Below are 18493 nucleotides of genomic sequence, written 5' to 3' on the forward strand. Positions count from 1 at the left end.
TAGCTTTGGGTACTAGCGCTAGTTTTAGACTTATAACTTCAACATGGATCAACGTTATTACAGCCTTGCCCAAGGTATTGATGCTGAATCGTGACATTTGGTGCTTATACATACTCTTGGGTAATTCTTTGGAAGGTTGTCCTTATGCCAGTAACGCCACTTCAGTTCAATTGCGTAAAGTGGGGGTGGTCTAGTACTTCTTCAGGACACTCAGCTTATTGAAACATCAGCCCACTTCTCCAGCGAAAGAATTCCAGAAAGGTAAGTTCAAACAGCGAATCAAAAGTTATTGATTCTGACAGTATTGTGCCTTGGACTTTAGGGTGGTTCATGCGAAAGCTGCTGGGTAGGTCAACTGCTGTTCAAGCGTGATACCTCTTAGGGATTCTGACTGACACTCACCAGGGCTTATGGTAAATTTACTGTCACCGATGATTGCTCAGATATTACCTCGGCCAGTTTCCTCAATCAAGTGGGCAAGAAAACTCCAGTCTTATGGCGCGTATCCACAGTTGGGCCTGAAGCTGGCTCAGCTGACACTTCACGCGATGTGCATGGATGGGCAATGAGGCTGTATACTGACGAAGGAAATCTCGACTGGGTGTTCAATAACACCGTATGTTAGTATTCTAGCTCGGTGGGCCATGCATACTAACGGAAATACTAGCCCGTGTTTTTCGTTCGCGACCCGATCAAATTCCCTTCCATGAACCGATCCCACAAGAGGCATCCGCAGACTCACCTTCCGGATCCAAATATGGTAAGTAAATGCTCTTGAGATCCCCTCGGCGTGCATGAAATTATGTAGCTGACTGTAACTAGTTCTGGGAGTAGGTAATCTTGTAATGCCATGTTTTCATGCCGAACACTAACTCCAACACAGCTTCAATGTTGGCAATCCTGAGGGCGTCCACGAGTTGCTCCATCCTTTCAGCGATCGGGGAACACCCGCGTCCCTCCGTGACATGAATGCTTACAGTGGACACACATACAAATTTACAAGAGAGGTACGGGGATCCTGTTCCCACTGGTGTAAGGGTACTAAACATCGTGTTCCTCAGGATGGCTCTTTCAAATATGTGAAGATCCACATTAAAGCAAACCAGGGAGTTCAGAATTTAACCAAAGAGGAAGCCGTGCGAATTGCAGGGGAGAATCCTGATTTTCTCATTAAGGGTACGTTCGAGGCGATTGAAAAAGGGGATTACCCAACCTGGAATGTTTACGTGCAAGTAATGGATCCTACACAGGCGAAGAATTATTGGTGGAATATATTCGACATGACTAAAGTTTGGCCACATTATGACTTTCCTCTTAGACAGATTGGAAGGCTGACCCTGAATCGTAACGTGACTGGAGTATCATTTATACCGGGACATGGAGAGAGGCTAATTTTACAAAGCCCAATAACTATTTCACTGATATTGAACAGGCGTCATTCTCACCGTCTAATATGGTCTCAGGGTTTGCACCATCTGCTGATCCAAGTACGTACCTCTTTGATTACTTTTAAATGCTGGCACAGTTATTTACCTGGTGAGAGAACGCTAAACTGTTGATTTCTATATAGGATCACAATTGAAGCCGTTTCTTGAGAACGAGTATTTTGGAGGGGAAAAAAAAGTGATGGACAACCAGGTTGACTGCCCCTATTTAACCTCACAAAATTCCTACTAGATTGTCTGGCTCACCAACTTGTTCACCCCACTTGCTCACCCAGCTCTCACAGCTCACCCAGCTCAACCGCATTTACCCTGCGACTTAGCGGCGCTCACCCCTAAAGCAGCAACTCCTAAAGGGCTCATTTTCCAGTCGGCCGCGTTCAACATGTGGCTTAAGTACGGCTGAGCGGACGGGAAGCCCTGTTCTCCACACCCTGTGGTCGTATGTACTAATATGCTGAATGGATAGGTAGAGATACTAGCATCAGAATTAAAATATAACCCTCAGGCAATATGAGAAGATGTGAAGTGTGCTCAGCTACGGATTTGGGAAAAAAGCAGTACATATTCATATTAAGAGGATTCCACTAACGGACACTGATGATATTCCTCAAAGCTGAACTATTGAATCATACAAAAATGCCCACCAATCATGGCTTGACCAACTGCCCACCCCGTTTTTTGATCCGCCTTCTCATCTGACCCATCATATAAGTCTTCGTAAACTGTCGTAGGAATAGTGGCATGAAGGGATAGACACCAGACATTCCACTGACGAAGAGACCAGAAATGGCCCGTGAAGACTTTGTTGATTTCAGGAGGAATTGATCACGCACGCGGGGAGGCAACTGCTCAATAGTGAGCCGTTTAACAAATGGCATGGCTATAACAGCCAGTGGCCGGGCCCACAGTGGCAGACCTTTGGCCGGGTGGAAGATGTCATGCAACACCGCACGGGCATTCGGCGTCACACATAGTCTTTTATTCACCATATCGTCCCAGTAGAGCTGAAACTCCGTGAGATTCTCTGGCCACATCCCGGGTGGTACTTGCAGTGATGTCCCCATGATCGAGAATGCCCGATAGACTCTTTCGGCCCTCGTAGAATTGAGGGGTCCATAGATCAACTCGTACATATTGACCATAGTGGCATATATCGTGGCCGCCACCCACACTTGAAGTTCAGGGTCTTTTGCGTCATAGGACTGTTTGTTATGTTGTCCGACGACCCGAGAGTGAGCTTTATCGACGTAGGCCTTCATGGCCGCCTTTTCCGAGGTAGAGCCAAAGATCATGCAGTAGATATACATCTGGGTATACTCCGCCCGACTGATAGCCCGGGTTCGGAAGGTGCTGTGATCTGCGACGCCAGCCCCTACCAAAGGGTGTGCGATTTGGAGCAGGATCGCCGCAGGGCCTCCGACAAAAGTGATGCTTTCCCGAGCCACCATTTGCAGCTCCATCATTGCCAGATCAGAGATTTCAGGCACGGAGTATCCCTTCTCCACATCCACGGGAAAGTCGTCATCCTCCTGGGTAATGTACACGGCACCTTTTGCTTTCATAATTGGGACTGTCTTGAGTAGAAACTGAGAATATATTTCAAGGATACAATAAAGGACTCAAGGAGGTAAACGTTTCCGCAGAGCATTATAGGAGGCAATATCGCCAGCTTTATAACAGAGATATCACAAAGACCTGGTATGTCCATCTTGCGCAGCCTTTTTGGGCTCCCCTCATCACGGCTCAGCGACACCGGTCCGTGGAACCTGTATCGTGTATCCCCGTATACTTCCAGGTATACAGCGCGGTACCAGGTTGTTAACGCTGATCCCATGACGATGACGGTGAGCATGACATCTTCATGCGGGGACGAAAGAGGGTTCACGAAATCACAGTCAGTAGCCACCCACCAGTACAAGATAACTATCCACAACAGAATCATAACTGGCTCAAGCAGACTGGATGGTGTGGTGGGATCCGAAGAAAGAGATTGCTTGCCTCGGACCGCTTTGTGGATTCGTCATCATCTTGCAAATTTATGGAGGTGGCCAAAGTTTCAATGCTGTCTATTGGGTCACGAAACGTAAGGATAAGCTGACATCGTGGACGGCAGTAACGGTTATCGGCATCATTAAGTTAACTCTGGCTCCTTGATATGTTCCCTCCCACTTGCTATGAGCCAGGAGCTCACTGTATAGATTTAGAGTGGGCCTATCTTTGTGGTTCGCACCCTGATGTGCGAGGTGATAATCCAACAAGCTCCAGCTTGAAGCTTATCTTTGGCTGTACATCTGGGTTCCCTACCGAGGAACATCATATCAAGCCATTAGATACTCGGCTAGCCAAGACCTTGATGCCGGGATCATCCATAATTCTATCACCCCGGTAAATGTCTGATTCACTTTGACGGTCTGGGTGCATGTATGCTCTGGACAGGCTGAATAGCCCCCACAGTTGCTGAGTCCATACGGCGGAATGAGTGAGTGATAATCGAGTCAGATAGTCACGAGGGCAACGGGTTGCATAGGCGATCGAGCATTAATCTGAGCAAAGATATTTCTGCCTATCCAATTGAGCTTCGCCCTTCGTGATTGGCCTTGTTCTGTGCAATGCAGCCAGTACCCCGCGAGGTCATTCCATACGGATCCGGGATGAACTGGCCGTCCGAGGCTACTCACTGTTTCTTGTGGCTTGACCTGTCGTGTAGGTTACCGTTTACCTCATAAGTTGTAGTGCTAGCAATGAAGGCCTTCTCATGTGCATAGGTGGAGGCTTGCGGTGTCCACTATATCTAACTTTCCCAGGATCAGGATCACTGCAAGCTAAAACCTCACAGTTTCGTGGAAGAGACAGGCTTAAACCTATAGGGTTGGGAAGCCAAACCGCGGGATCATCTCCCGGGCCGCGGCTGCACCAGTCGCCCTCGGGACGGGACTGCCAGAGCGTCGACCAGCGCTATTTTTGGTTTCTTTCGTCTACGACGTAGGTATGTAGAGCACATGACCTGTTACTATAGTTATTCATGAGGGACGTAGGTCTGTGGCATCCCAGAGAGAGAAATTGAGCCCTTGTCGCAGTTCAGCAATTAGGATATTAATATCCGCCTTCTTGGATAGATGTCAGATAAAGCTTGCTGCTTGGACAGGTTTCGATACGTACTTTCAGCTGTTAGGTCTGGCATTTCTTTTGCGTATTGACAGCAATTAAGCACAATGCGACACTTACGGTACGTTCCTCTGCTGGCTACCAGTATTGCTATGGGGACAGAGGGTATTGCCTTGAGAGGCCCACCAGCCAATATCCGAGGTTTACGGGAGCAGAGGTGGGTGTCATGGCCCTTCGCAAAGGTGACTATAGTTGCTAAAATACTCACGCCAAGGTCCACAATGAACCACCCAAGTATCATATTCGAGAGGACGGCCTCCCCGAACAGCTTAGCCTTTCATCCACCACTGGCCTCAGACCAGATACGCTCAATACTAGTGGCCAGAGCACTTGTCGGGTTGCTCAATTCCCCGTTATCCAGTATTCTGGCCAAACACTCACAGAATGCGAGCATTGCCACAGGGTCCTCGATTAGCCACAATAAAACCACGCACGGTTCATCGAATATGGAATCGTATTTGGGATCGCCAGGTGTAGCGTATCCGACGGGGCTACTGTCGGAAGGAAGCCATCGGATTACTAGCACTATCACTGCAAATGGTGCCGAGGCAACAGATAATGCTTGTAGTTCAATCTCAATGGGTATGGCGCCTCAAGGGACAGAGGTGATGCTGGGACGCCTGCTGAGAACTTTGAAGACCCTAGGGGCGTTGATGTTTCTGTAAGTATCTTTCGAGCTGATGGGATTGAGCCCAGAGAATAGAGTGGCTAAAGTGGAGTACGCAACAGAATGGTCCTTACGCTCGATTCTCAGTTTGGACGCAGATTCATCAATGCATCAATAAACGGAATTTCGATCGTATAAATTCTGATACGAGCGTCGCTAACCTAAAAACAATGAAGGGGTCTGGAGAACCTCATTGTCGCCGCAATGCACGTCAAGGTCAACGGCATGGCGCTTCATATTTCACCGCCTTATGAACACCACTTGAACGCTATGGGGTTCCTAAACGACAGTGTCCCCTCCCCATCCAGAGGTCTTCCTGAACACAGCGGAAGAGTTTGCCATATCTTGTTTAATAAGGTAATCATATTTTCCACCCGCTTAGGACACCGTGACTATCTCTAAAGCCAGCCTGCTCCTGCGTGTCCATGCTCTCCGTCCCTGCTGCAAAAGACATCCCTGATGCATTCAGAGGGCCTTTCCAAGGTACAGGATACACCATATCATCCATTCGCGGAAGGCAAAACGCTGCGTCAATAGGTGGCATTGACTGGGGAAATTCGAATGCTACTGCAGGTTCATCCCTGTCACCAGGGAGACCTTGACCATTCTGAGTCACTTGACATGGCGAGAACAAGTACTCAGGCGCCTGCTGTCTGGTGTACATTTGTGGCCCTGTCTGGGAAGTGGTTCTCGGGCCCAGCTGTGCACTAGGACCTATAAAGTCTACTTCGGTAATATCTCGCGGCCTCACGCTCGACTCTTGCGCCTTCCGTTCAGTTTCATCCAAGGACACCTTAGTCACCCATGGCAGCTGAAACCCTAAGAAGCCGGAGGCCACTGACCGTAGGACCTCCGGTAAACCGTTTTCATGTGGTAGTCGGCCCGACGAAAGAGAGTAGTCTGTAGAAGTTGAGATGAGAAGGTATATACGGGGATAGCGGATGAACAAATCAAACCAACCCGAGGCATGCTTCGCCTCGACGGCCTTCCATGTCCTAGTCGGATATGTCGCTCTTTGTCGGTACGCCTCAGATGCCCGCGCAGGTCGACGTCCTTGACTACCCAGCTCTCCTGACATTTTCGTTACGAGGCGGAGGATCTCCTTTGTACCCACAACAACAAACTTTGTTACATCATAAAGTTCTATAAGGGCATGATAAATGGTCCCTAGAACGTTTAGTCGTTGCTGCCGTTGCACGGCTTCGCTGTTGTTTCGTGCGAGGCCAGCATCAATCGCCGCCACCACTATCGGCCATCCAATGAATGCCAATCTGTTTAACGAGCGGCGAGTCAGTGTTGTCTGTGGGAAGTAATGGCGCAGCCAGGGTACCTACATAGAAAGCGGAATAACTTCAATATCCTTCATATTACTGAAGTATTTCAGAACATCATGCAATTCATTTACAGCCTCTTGGAGGCAGTCACCAGTCTGCTGGAGCTGCATGGTGTACGAGTGTCCGACAAACATCAGGTTGGCTTCGAGGAGAAGGGCTTCGTAATGGGCCAGATGAATATGGGCTGTGCTGTATCGTGGGGTTAACTGGAGATATAAAGAGGTCTAGGGATGTGCTACCTACTAGTAATAGACATAGGTCATCTTGATAAAAGACGTCACTGAATGCAAGACATTAGAAAGAGTCGACGACAGAGAATACCGCGATTCCGTGTCCCATTGACGTAATCTATTTCTTGTCTTCAGAACATTACCCATGCATGTCGGGAACTCCTTTGAGGGTAATCCCATTCCAGAGCTTTCCCAAGATGAAAAGATGAAGGAATTCATATCAGTAAGGACAACCGCTAGACGGCACTGCTGCTGTAGCACCTTAAAAAGAATGCGCTTGGTTTGCACGTCATACACCTTAGATTCCTGGATCTCCTCTGTGAAGTCTCCCTCCTCCAAGGTATTGTTCTCAGCATCGAAATCCTTTGTTGTAAGCTGGCTGCGTCGGCGGAGGGCGAGGGAAATCCATCGGTCGCGCAGCAGAATTGACCACCATAGACGTTTAATGGTGGATTTCTTAACACTGTCCGATGGCTTCGGTGGCTTTCCTAGGATGATGGCATTCTGTATAGCATTGGCTAGAAGTAAACTACCAATTTGAGGATCATCAGGGGAGGCTTGGTAGGAGAGCAACAATGCTCCCTGAGCCCGTTCTAATGGTTGGTCTTCGGCTTTCAGATCTAGTAGCAGCTCGAAGGTGTGTCAGTGTCGCAGAATCCGAACTCATGCCGCATAGGTACGGTGCTCACCTTGGCTCTGTTGAAGAAGGTATCACTTGCTGTGGGCCGGTCCTTAAACCCACATTCATGCAGTGCCTCCAATGACACATACTAGAAGGGTTAGCTTGCCTCTTGATGAAAGCAAACAGAAGCGGCGTACCGGACAGCTTCTGAACAACATGGCCTGTAGCACTAAGACAGAGAGATTGCGACCGTGTGATGATGCGCGATTCCCTTGCTGGCAGTACAATTGCCAGAACTCTGCCTCATCTAGTATAGGGGTGCCGACGTGGATATGCAAGAAGTACTTTTTCACAAATTCATCCAGAATCCGTCGAACGGGTATTGTAAAACATCCTTTCGAGCCTAGGTATGATATATCCCATTTGTCTAAACAAGACAACGAGCGAAGCTCGAGGAATGGATAAGAAGAGAATTCAACATTAGAGCTCGACATCGGCACACCAGGTGGACTACCTGACATCTCGAGCGACGGCGGTCTGCCGCCACTGTCAGGTCTTATTTCGTTGCTCTGCTGTGTTTGCGGTGATGGATCCAGGGGACTCTTGGGACTCTCGGTTTCCTGCAGCTTGTGCGATGCCGGGTTTCTTCTTTTCCAGATAAGGCCCTTCGATCTGGTAATTGATTAGTTCAGGCGCCTAGTCCTACTGCTGTCCAAAAAGCGATGGAATAAAAGACAAGATACATACGCGCGTGGAGCTCGCTCCCGGAAGGTGCATAGCTGGCCATCCTGGAGGCACCTGGAGCAAGGGCATCCGCCAAACGATGCGTCACAGCGCACCTTGCGCTGTTGACACCAGATACAGGCGCGAGTGGCCCTTCTGGATCGTGAGATAAACATGCGTACGTTGGCGCTTCAACTCTAACAATACGCCGCGGACTTGATCTTGCCACCTGGTGCAAGAATATTAATGACTGGAGCCGAAAACATTAGATAGGAGAGAGTAAAAGCTAGTATTGAGGGGCGCTATTGTAAAGGAGAGCCGACCTTTGGGGGGAGGCGGCTACGATCCTGACCACGATGTGCTTATTCAGTGTGAGATCTTCATCGTCCAGTACTTGGCTTTACTCTCTTGAATCAGCATTGGGGCGCGATTATGCTGTCCCTGAATCAGATTCAAAACCTTCACTAGTCCGATCCTGGGGTCAAAAGCTGCTGTGAAGATCAATGGGTAAGATTATTGTCCTCGGCTCATGCGCACGGACGCATTCTTGTTGTGATAAACGCTGATGCATACCTGTACGCGTGTCCACCTTTCATGCAGAAGCCCCATTGCAGCTGTCTAGTCGAAGGGCTATCAGATACTCTGGCGTGCGGCGTACCCCGCAATCGTGATGATCAGCATGGACGAAGTTGCATGTGGAAGCCCTCGGTCCGCGGGCATCGTCGTATTCGATACGACCCAAACTTCAGTCCATTCTGGGCGATCGGGGCGCATTGATGGCAGGGCTATCTCCTGGTCCACATACTGCACAGCCAATGTGGTGGTCAGCGGATAAATTGAGGTGAGGGAAAGTGTTCTACAGGGAGGAAGTAGCTCGATTCGACGGATGCAGATCCTAAGGTCAGCGTTCGGAATTAACAGTGGATTAAGGCGGAGATTGGCAATTTTGAGACCAATAGTAGTATAGTGAAGCTAGGAGATGCTTTACTATGGAGTGAAGCTTTCTTTGGAAACGGCTGGTTCAACACCGGACCAAGATAGTGTACATGCCTCTGCAGATCAGCGCTTTCGCATAGTCGAAGTAACAATCCGAATGAATTATGGAAACTACCCATTTCACCAAGAATTGAGACCATGGGTAATAATGGCCAAAGTGATTATCCGCGATAAAAACAAATAACAATAACGGCCTTCTTCACAGATGCTTGTAGCTCTCATGAAGGTTCATGATCTGAGAGAGCTAAACTGGCTAAGGCAACATCCAAGAGGCAACCAAGATTCCGTCACCATCAATAGGAACCTTCCGCAAAGAAACCGATACCAGATTTATTAGTCACCTGAACGTCTAGTAAGAGTGATCTCCAGATCGCACTGTACTGTTCAAGATCTGAACCGGATATCCCTTTTGTCCTGCCAGCAGAGACAAAGGCACATGGCTCACAGTATAGCCTTTGTCTAGTCCAAGTCTCCTGGATTTTCAAGGTAAGATTGAGACCACTGGGGGTCTTAGTTCAAGGCACGGGTAGTGACCTATGTATTCTTTAGGTGTATCTGTCAAAGTCGATCGACTAGCCAACGCACGGGAAAAGTCAAAGGTGAGATGCTGTCTGGCAGATAAAGGTACCAGTCATCCTCATCTATCAGACTCAGAGTACGTGTCAACACAATGCACTCGTAGTAGAAGGGATAGAAACCACTATCCTCCCAGTCGATAATTGCAGTCACAACATATTGGCCGCTAGAACCAAGGTCCTGCTTCACCATAACATTGCTAGTTCTGACATCGCCATGGGTGAACACTGATCCATCCGCCAATGTCGAAGTATCGTGCTCCAAAAGGGAGCGAAGAAGCCTAACATAAGTAGCACTACCATAGTGACGAGCGGAAAACTGTAAGTCGTCGAATCCTTTTGTTGTCGTAATGCCTTTGAATAGGCTGCACTCGTCAACACGAAGTTCCTTGACTCCCTCTCCATAAACTGCGCCAAGCGCATGACCATCCTTTTGTTGAAACTCTCTTAGATAGCAGAAAATATCGTACAGCTGACGTTGTATCAAGAGCTTCTCTTCGTGTGACATATTGGGCCATGCTTGGGCCAGAGTTGTCCCGGGAATATATGACATGAATATAACGCGAAAGGGACCCAATGCGACAAGTCCATAATAGGGCCTCGGAGCAGGAACATTGGGCGCCCGCTCCATGAGAAATTGCATACTAGTATACTCTGTGTAATCCTGATTTCCTGTCACAACTTTAGCAACGATATCCTCGTTGCATTTAACCACCACTCAATCATATTATTTGCAGCATAGTCAATGAGTGAACGTTGCATGTACAGGTGGGTGTGGGCGATCTGGCCGTGGCCCTACCTTCCATGCTGTGTTTATTGGCCCGCATTTCTGTAGTTCCACCGTGGAGCTGCATGTCAGCGGTTCCTTGTTAATTCTTTTTCTTCGAACGGGTCATCTCATATAGCAGGCGCCAAAACAAGTGAATGCTGGAAGGCGCCCTCGTGTGCCGTGTGTCACGGCCTTTAGGGAACGGTGCCACACACTTCAGTTTCCCCTTTGCCCCTCCTATTTCTTCCTAGTCCTTTGTCCTTGTACCCCTTGTCATGGATATTCAACACCAATTTCCAGGTGTGCACTGGGTCTGGGGAGGAGGCATCTCCTTTGTCTACGAGGTCTATCCTCTGATCGTGGTCAAGGTGCCTAAGTCCGGACAGGAAGAGAGAGAGAAATTTCGCAAAGAACTGAAGATATATGAGATTCTATCTCGCCATCCGCCCTACACCTCTCTGGTTTAGTGTTTTCACTATACAATAGACGGAATCTTTCTAGAGTATATGAGGGGTGCGACCCCTACTTGTATATTAATAATGTATCTACTAAGTGCGGTTGTAGATATATTTTTTGCTGATCGGAGACAATTCAATCTTACTCGAGATCCCGGTTCTCGTGTAGTTTTTAAAATGGAAAAGCTGGAGTCCCTGATGTTAGGAAAATCGTGTTAGTAGACAATTAATATCTGATTTTTAAGGAACCGACCCCCTAATATATTTAGGGATGAACGATCTTGCTCAAGGCGTTCCTTTTCTCGGATCGTCTAACCTCGCTCATGGTGACCTGCGACCTGAAAATATCCTGCTTGATCGTGACCGACTGAAACTATCGGATTTTGATTGCACGGCCGAATTCGGGACAGATTTCGAAACTTGTCTTTGTCCGTACGGAAGACTTCTGAATAGTAATGAGGCAGACCAAGGAATACCAGGAACTGCCGGCCTCCTTGGTCCTCGAGCAGAGCAGTTCGCCCTTGGTTCGGTGTACTACTTCATCAATTACGGATTTGAGGTTTATGATAATCAATCTCTTGCTGATGATCCTTATGAGCATGGACCCAAGGTTATGGACCTACTACAAGATATGAAGTTTCCGCAGCTCGGTGGCGATCCACTTATTGAAGATATCATCAATAAATGCTGGCATAACCAATATCTCACGCTTGGCGATTTGGCTACACACACAGAGACATTTCTTAAGGAACCACAAAGTGTAGCACCGAACCACGAAGCAGCTGCCTGTCCGAGATGGAGCACAGCTATAAACAGAACACCACCTCAAGTATGGTCCAGCCTCGGGTCCCAACGGCGAAGCAACGAGGAGGTAAACAATGGCGACGACTATTACAATACGGATCAGAAGCGCTCTGGTCAGCGTAGACCCTCGAAAGAGAAATTCTGCCAGGACTTGGAGAAGCGTAGACTTGTTCGCCTTCTTACTTCGAGTCGGCCCATGGAGCTTGGATTCAGCATGGAGCACAGGCATGTGCCACGAACTACTCCCGCGAACTGGGAAGGAGGAGACCACTATGGGGGGAGGTTGGAGACTTCGGACCATTTCTTTAGCTGCGGCTGGTTGATGGTAATTTTAATTTATACGATCAGATTCCTCGAAACAATGCCATCATGCAATGAACTGACCTGAAGCAGTAGAAGATGGCAACGACTACGGTTCGATAACGTAGGGAAAACGGACACAACTCGGCACCCAAGGGATTCGTGGCTAGTGATTGATCAAGCCTACTAGGTGGAGATATATATCCTTACAGAGGGGTGACTCTGGATTAGCTCCTGATCCCTATAGCGTGCAGAGTTATAAGAGAACACCATCATTGGGCACCTAGTGCCCGCAGGAGCTACACAGAATCGGGCCCTTGTAAAATGGGGTTGTCCGACAAGAAGCCATATATATACTGGAAACACCAACTATATTGCAGGAGTGGTAGTAATCGATCTAGCTAAACATATTATCTATAGACACATCGGGTGGACAGGCTTGAAGTTGCCGTGTTTTCTTTTGTTTTTCTTTCCCTTTCCTTTCGCCGTGACCGTGTCCCTTTTGCTATTGGCTCCAATGCGAAGGTAGACTCTCGAATCCAACCTTAGTTGTCCCATCGGCCAAAGGCCAAATAGCCATCTGGCCGGATCAGCATCTCTCGGACTCCACACATATACAGGCTCGTCCTCTCTTCATCATCTGGCATGTCAACAACATCCACCACCGTCGTCCAGTTCTCGAATGCCGCAGGAGGTCGGACTTCAACGCTATGCTTCCCAGGAAGGTGCAGCTGGATCCAATTTCCGTCTTCGGTATAATTACGGAGTTCAGTCAGCACCCCATCAGGTAGTCTGATCTTGACATTCAATGCACGCCTTCCCTGAATGTTCTTGGGTAGGGCCTGCCATCCGTTTGGAAGTATCATGTCGAGCAACTTAGGGTAGGTGACTGAAAACCCGCTAATTTCCCTGGCCAAAGCCTTGTTAGCTTCTGGTACACACAAAAGCTTCTCCATCGCGTCCCGGACCGCCCATTCTGGGCCCGAGGAGGCAAAGAATAAGAGTGACTGTGAAGTGGTGTTTTGAACCACCGCTTTGGCAATCGGCCGCCGTTCTTCTTCGTACGTATCGAGCAACGAAACCGGGGCGGACTTGGAGATGACTGCCGCAATCTTCCATCCTAGATTCAGAGCCTCTTGGAGGCCGACATTTAAACCCTGACCGCCGGCTGGGAGGTGTTTATGGCATGCATCTCCGACAATGAAAACACGACCTTGGCGATATCTTGTCGCTAGCCGTTGTTCATTGCTGAAACGCTTCAGCATACAAGGGTTCGAAAGATTATAGTCGACTCCGGTGATTTTGTGCAGGCTCTGATTCATTTCGTCGAGAGTCACTTCAACTGACTCCGGAACTGTGCCGCGATCACTCGCGAACACATTCAGCCTGGTCCTTCCGCTGGGGACCTTCAGGTCAGCAGCGATAACTAATCCGTGCTCATTGTGAACAATGTAAGGATTCGGCATGGCCGCGCCCAGTGTCGCTTCACCACTCATGACTGTATTGACAGGTGCATTGCCCGTGAACTCAATGTCGGCGAGTCTGCGGATCGTACTGCGAACGCCGTCTGCACCGACAAGGTACTTCGCGCTGGCGATGAACGGCCGGTTGTCGATGTAGGCACCCTTCACCATGACAGCAGGCCCAGATTGGTTGACTGAATCGACCTGGACACCCTGGATGATCACTGCACCCAGCTCCACGGCCCGCTGGAATAATATCATCTCGGTTTTATACTGAGGTACGAGTAGCACATGGTTCTGGTCCGTTTCACGGCCGAAAACACTGTAATCGAGACGAGTGTCCAGAACGCCGTAATGCCACCAATCGGTTTTTTGGCCAGCTTGAACAAAAGAGTCCAGAAGGCCTCGACAGGCGAAGATTTCCAAAGTGCGACCATGCATCACAAAAGCACGTGTTTCAGCCATGCCATCAGAATTCGTTCGTTTTTCGACCACCAGAACGGAGAGACCGGCAAGACGTAGTTCACAGGCGAGGAAGAGTCCAACTGGACCGGCTCCCACGATCACCACGTCATGAGTATTGTTTGTCATCTTGAATCGATAGGAGAGGAGAACAGAGTGTGGAATGGCTGAAGCGTTTAAAACAATGCTGGATGATGTTCTTGCTTCCAAAACTTTGACAATCCGACGGCGTTCATCCAGCTTTATAGACGCCCAGATATCCGCCATGCCAAAAGTCATACATGTCTTACCCTAACAAACAGTAGGTTTTCGCGGATACCCTCAAGCCCGGAGTTACCTGTTTCTGTACTTATTCCGGGTTTCATCTCGTCGTTTTCCTCAGCCAGGTATCGGGGTTTGGATGCTATCGGCAATCGAACATTTAATCTATATCGCCTCGTGCTATACTCCCGATACGCCACAAAGCTCAAAAAAGTATGACTAACTTGATCGGCTTTATATACCTTCTTCAGACACTCGGGGAACTAGGTCCGACAGGGTCGGATTCAAGGGTCTCGGGGTGAAGACTCGAGGTGGGTTCTGCCCTAGTCGGGCCTAGATTGTGGCGTCACCCCACCCTAATCCCGAGCCATGTAGTCCGCCGTTCCTGACCCCGTCGGAGCTAAAGCAGTCCATCCAGCCCTGTGTTTATTAAAGGTGATAACAGAACACACTTGGTCCCATTCATTACCACACTTTACAGTAACCCGATTGACCATTTGGCCGTCGACATGCAATCCGCAGAGCCCTCTCCGCGAATTGGTTCCATAAAGAACGCCATCGATGCATTCCGTAAGTGAACCCTGTTTAGCTTTCCTTTGCACGATTGACAATTCCCTCTTCCTTGGACTAATCTTGTTGCAGGACAAGGGGAGTTCATCATCGTGCTAGATGCAGCAGACCGTGAAAACGAGGGTGATTTAATTATTGCCGGCGAGTCGGTCACAGAGGCGCAGATGGCGTTTTTGGTGCGTTATACAAGGTAAGAAAGTTCACGAAGCCCAAAGAATACATGTTTCCAGCCTACTGGTTCTATGTGACTAACCCCCGGTCATAGTGGCTTAGTTTGCGCTGCTGTCACCCCTGAAATTGCCCGTCGTGCAGGTCTGCCTCAGATGGTAACCAATAACACCGATCCAAAGGGGACTGCCTACACGGTGTCGATTGATTCCAATGACCCTTCGATCACAACCGGTATATCAGCCCGGGATCGGGCTATGACCTGCCGTGCTCTTGCATCTGTCTCTGTCCGAGCAGATGACTTCCGAAGGCCAGGTCACATCATGCCTCTCCAGGCTAGAGAAGGCGGCGTGCGTGAGAGGATGGGCCATACGGAAGCTGCTATTGAATTTTGCCTTTTGGCAGGGAAGCAACCTGTGGGTATCCTTGCAGAATTGGTCAAGGATGGGGAGTCTATTGAAGGCGAGCCAAATATCCATGCTAGTGGTATGATGAGGAGAGATGAATGCCTAGAGTTTGGAAAGCGATGGGGAATCACCGTGTGCACAATTCAAGACCTGGTGGCTTACCTCAACGAAGGGGGTACTGGGAACATTTAGTAGGTAGTCACGCTCGTGTTTACCAAATTGTATACTACTGTAATTATACGGGTCTGCTACTCGTCATCTCTTTCAGCGTTTTTCTCCGTTCACCAGCAATTAACTATATGCACGCCCATGGCTGGAGCCGCGGCTCAGGTGTTTGAGTCGCAACCGGCCCTCTTATGTGAAATATATCTCATGTGTTTTATGTACACATAAAGATATGAAAGAATGCTGGCTAATGGAATTTCCCTATGAAACATTGATCAACAGGCACACCGTCAAGGAATCAAGAATTCCTTATGTTAACAGAAGGACGGAGCATTTATTAGCTCCAGGAGAATACAACTACTAGTAGTAGGCACTTTAAATGAGATGAAGTAGAGACTTGGAAATTAGAATAATGTACGAATCCAGGGATAATTTATATCGTCCACTGCAACTACCATGTCAAACGTAGTAGTAACGTGTCCATGTTTATTGAGCAGGTCAAGGTGAAGTCTATGAAGGCAATTATATATCGCAGTAGCATAAGCTGATCGTCCTTTGAGGGCACAGCGTACACGCCCTTCTATCGTCTCGGACATGAATGAGGGCTGCTCGGAATTTAGCCCAATCAGGAAATTCCCGATGACGAGGCTCGGACTGACGGTCATGTGCTCTGTTGCAACAGAGTCAACAATGTGACCCCGCACTCGTAGTAAAAGAAGTTGTTCTAATGTTCATCACAGCCATGGCAAAAGCACCGGCCATTTACCCCAGCCTTGATGGCAAGACGGTCGTCATCTCAGGCGGCGCGGAAGGAATTGGGGCTGCCACTGTCGAGCTTTTTGCATTGCAAGGCAGCCAAGTCATTTTCTTAGACATCTCTGAAGATGCAGCGCAGAAGACCATCGCTCATGTTGTTTCACGTAATCAAGAAGCTGAAGCACGCAGGGGTCCTTTGATCAAGGCTCCCATCTTCTACCCGTGCGACCTGACGGATCTCCCTGCGTTGCAGGCAACTGCAGCCAAGATTTTAGAAGAGCATGGACCAGTACATGTGTTGATCAACAACGCCGCAGCTACTGGCAGTGTCGCACGGCTTGATACTGAACATGTCACACCGGAAGCCTGGGACTTTAATATCAATACCAACCTGCGGCATGTATTCTTTCTTTCCCAGGCTTTTATTCCAGGGATGAAGGAGGCGGGGGCCGGTAGCATTGTCAACCTAGGATCCATCACCTGGCGCATTCCTGAAGCTGGCCAACCTGTGTATGCCGCGTGCAAAGCGGCAATCACGGGTCTTACGCGTGTACAGAGCAAGGAAGTCGGCGCCTCGAACATCCGAATCAACAGCGTCATGCCGGGAGCTATCGCGACAGAGAGGCAAAAGAGGGACGTTCTCACGCCTGAATATCGCGCCAAGGTCTTTCGGGTCAGAGCTTGCAACGTGATCTGGTCCCCGAGGATGTTGCGAAGGTGATCGTTTTCCTGGCCAGTGACGAAGCCAGCGGTGTGACAGGAAGCACATATGTTGTTGATGGTGGTTGGGTTAGTGACCCTTGAGCTACTGAAGGAAGTGTAAAAGGCTGGCACCGACATATGCCTGAATGAGTACCATTTTACTAGTCCATTTTCTGCTGGAATTATAGTCATGTACAGTACAAAGAGGCAGATGCGGTCAACATTCAAACATAACTGACCACGGTCACTCTTTTGATGAAAATTAGAAAATGGCTATATTTCCATCAAATTGGATGATACTCAAATACGATTTTGAGATGACGAAATATTTATTCCTCGTTTAGTGTCCTAGGCTTTATGCAGAAACTTGTTGACGATGGTTTTTCTGCCTTAAGTGAAGAGCGTGGCTAACAAGTTTGACGATTGTACCACTTCAAGTACTATTCCTTAACCCCGATGGATTATAGAATTCATAGGATAAGTCTGCCAGTGGCTGGCGTAGCCTTTCTGATTATCCTAGTTGATTCTCAAGGCATTCAGTATCTCAGCAACGAAAACATGTATCGTGCTTCTAGTCAACATACTTTGCGTGCCTTACTATATAAAGTTCTATGAGGAGTTCTGACACCGAACCTAAGAGATCAAACGTGCAGGTTGTTCATACAGCTCAGTAGACAAGCGGGATTGGGTCCAATCTTATATATTAGTGCTCGGCAGCTGTACACTAGGAGAGGGCGGGAGCTCAGAGTGCTGGGTGGGGCTTTGGGGTTTGCCGTTTTGAGCTCTGACTCCCCCGTTCGTGGGACAGTGAATTTGTGGGATTGACTTTAATGCAGGTAGAGAAGCCGAGTGTTCTGCGAGACGCAAGGATTTCCGAGGTTATATGGTTTCAAGATGCCTACTCCGTTCTCTGTGTGGGGAGGCTCATACCGGCTACTCCGCAGCAACAGTTCTCCTCTGGGGTTTGTGACAGGTTACTCCATATAGGGCATGGCTTGGGGGGTTCTACCAATCATTAATCATGTAGCCAGTCGCAGAGTTGAGAGATACAATATGAGCTCTACCTAATAGGATTGCTAAATGTATCACAGACCCGAATTCTGCTATAATAGACATGGCACAGCCTACCCACTTATCTATCTCCCTTTGATTTGTTTCTAACTGTCCGGCATACGTGTGTGGAGGAATGTAATAACCGGGCAGGATGTTCCATAAAGGCGTCTTAGGTAGTCGTGACTATATATAGTGGCTAGTGTGACAGCAGACTTTTTGCTGCAGGATAGAATTGCTATATTTGTGAAGTAGGGGGGCGCCCTTGAGGTTCCGGGTTCGGACTCAATGGCTCGGGCGCGCATTTTATGGTTTCTGGGCAGATTGTAACTCTGGTAATGATGGGAAAAAAGAGCAAATGAGAGAGGGAGGAGTGGTGGTTAAAACTTGGCATATTTGATACC

At 48.6% G+C, this 18493-nt stretch overlaps 7 protein-coding genes across 7 annotated transcripts; 4 read left to right on the forward strand and 3 right to left on the reverse strand.

Annotated features, from left to right (window-relative positions):
- Positions 1 to 43: 43 nt before the first annotated feature.
- BDV37DRAFT_280643 (catalase) lies at positions 44 to 1513 on the forward strand (the record flags this gene model as incomplete). Its single annotated transcript, XM_032086623.1, has 9 exons — positions 44 to 74; positions 231 to 261; positions 323 to 346; positions 406 to 616; positions 668 to 760; positions 823 to 830; positions 884 to 1007; positions 1062 to 1349; positions 1403 to 1513. The coding sequence occupies 9 exons, from the start codon at positions 44 to 46 to the stop codon at positions 1511 to 1513; spliced, it is 921 nt and encodes a 306-aa protein (XP_031944006.1).
- Positions 1514 to 2092: 579 nt separating this feature from the next.
- On the reverse strand, positions 2093 to 3007 carry BDV37DRAFT_280644 (oxygenase MpaB family protein; the record flags this gene model as incomplete). Its single annotated transcript, XM_032086624.1, has 1 exon — positions 2093 to 3007. The coding sequence occupies one exon, from the start codon at positions 3005 to 3007 to the stop codon at positions 2093 to 2095; it is 915 nt and encodes a 304-aa protein (XP_031944007.1).
- Positions 3008 to 5638: 2631 nt separating this feature from the next.
- On the reverse strand, positions 5639 to 8250 carry BDV37DRAFT_291834 (fungal specific transcription factor domain-containing protein; the record flags this gene model as incomplete). The annotated part of the gene is made up of 5 exons (XM_032089041.1): positions 5639 to 6548; positions 6612 to 6800; positions 6855 to 7471; positions 7613 to 7977; positions 8211 to 8250. The coding sequence occupies 5 exons, from the start codon at positions 8248 to 8250 to the stop codon at positions 5639 to 5641; spliced, it is 2121 nt and encodes a 706-aa protein (XP_031944008.1).
- A 2551-nt stretch (positions 8251 to 10801) lies between these two features.
- On the forward strand, positions 10802 to 12275 carry BDV37DRAFT_269724 (kinase-like domain-containing protein; the record flags this gene model as incomplete). Its single annotated transcript, XM_032084413.1, has 5 exons — positions 10802 to 10987; positions 11030 to 11039; positions 11091 to 11195; positions 11251 to 12067; positions 12179 to 12275. 5 exons carry the CDS (start codon positions 10802 to 10804, stop codon positions 12273 to 12275), a joined length of 1215 nt encoding a protein of 404 aa, XP_031944009.1.
- Positions 12276 to 12630: 355 nt separating this feature from the next.
- Positions 12631 to 14139, reverse strand: BDV37DRAFT_269725 (FAD binding domain-containing protein; the record flags this gene model as incomplete). The annotated part of the gene is made up of 1 exon (XM_032084414.1): positions 12631 to 14139. One exon carries the CDS (start codon positions 14137 to 14139, stop codon positions 12631 to 12633), a length of 1509 nt encoding a protein of 502 aa, XP_031944010.1.
- Positions 14140 to 14774: 635 nt separating this feature from the next.
- Positions 14775 to 15917, forward strand: BDV37DRAFT_242407 (3,4-dihydroxy-2-butanone-4-phosphate synthase). Its single transcript, XM_032081315.1, has 3 exons — positions 14775 to 14841; positions 14914 to 15031; positions 15107 to 15917. The coding sequence occupies exons 1-3, from the start codon at positions 14781 to 14783 to the stop codon at positions 15606 to 15608; spliced, it is 681 nt and encodes a 226-aa protein (XP_031944011.1). The 5' UTR covers positions 14775 to 14780; the 3' UTR covers positions 15609 to 15917.
- Positions 15918 to 16323: 406 nt separating this feature from the next.
- BDV37DRAFT_269727 (SDR family NAD(P)-dependent oxidoreductase) lies at positions 16324 to 17141 on the forward strand (the record flags this gene model as incomplete). The annotated part of the gene is made up of 2 exons (XM_032084415.1): positions 16324 to 17010; positions 17043 to 17141. 2 exons carry the CDS (start codon positions 16324 to 16326, stop codon positions 17139 to 17141), a joined length of 786 nt encoding a protein of 261 aa, XP_031944012.1.
- Positions 17142 to 18493: the final 1352 nt, after the last annotated feature.

This window comes from Aspergillus pseudonomiae (assembly GCF_009193645.1).
Source record: "Aspergillus pseudonomiae strain CBS 119388 unplaced genomic scaffold BDV37scaffold_15, whole genome shotgun sequence".
Lineage (NCBI taxonomy): Eukaryota > Fungi > Ascomycota > Eurotiomycetes > Eurotiales > Aspergillaceae > Aspergillus > Aspergillus pseudonomiae.

What these genes read in the sequence shown, in the direction of transcription:
- BDV37DRAFT_242407 (XM_032081315.1), top strand. Translation starts at nt 14,781, where the DNA reads ATGCAATCCGCAGAGCCCTCTCCGCGAATTGGTTCCATAAAGAACGCC. An exon ending in GAACGCCATCGATGCATTCC is followed by an intron (nt 14,842 to 14,913) that starts GTAAGTGAACCC and finishes ATCTTGTTGCAG; the next exon opens with GACAAGGGGAGTTCATCATC. An exon ending in TTTTTGGTGCGTTATACAAG is followed by an intron (nt 15,032 to 15,106) that starts GTAAGAAAGTTC and finishes CCCCGGTCATAG; the next exon opens with TGGCTTAGTTTGCGCTGCTG.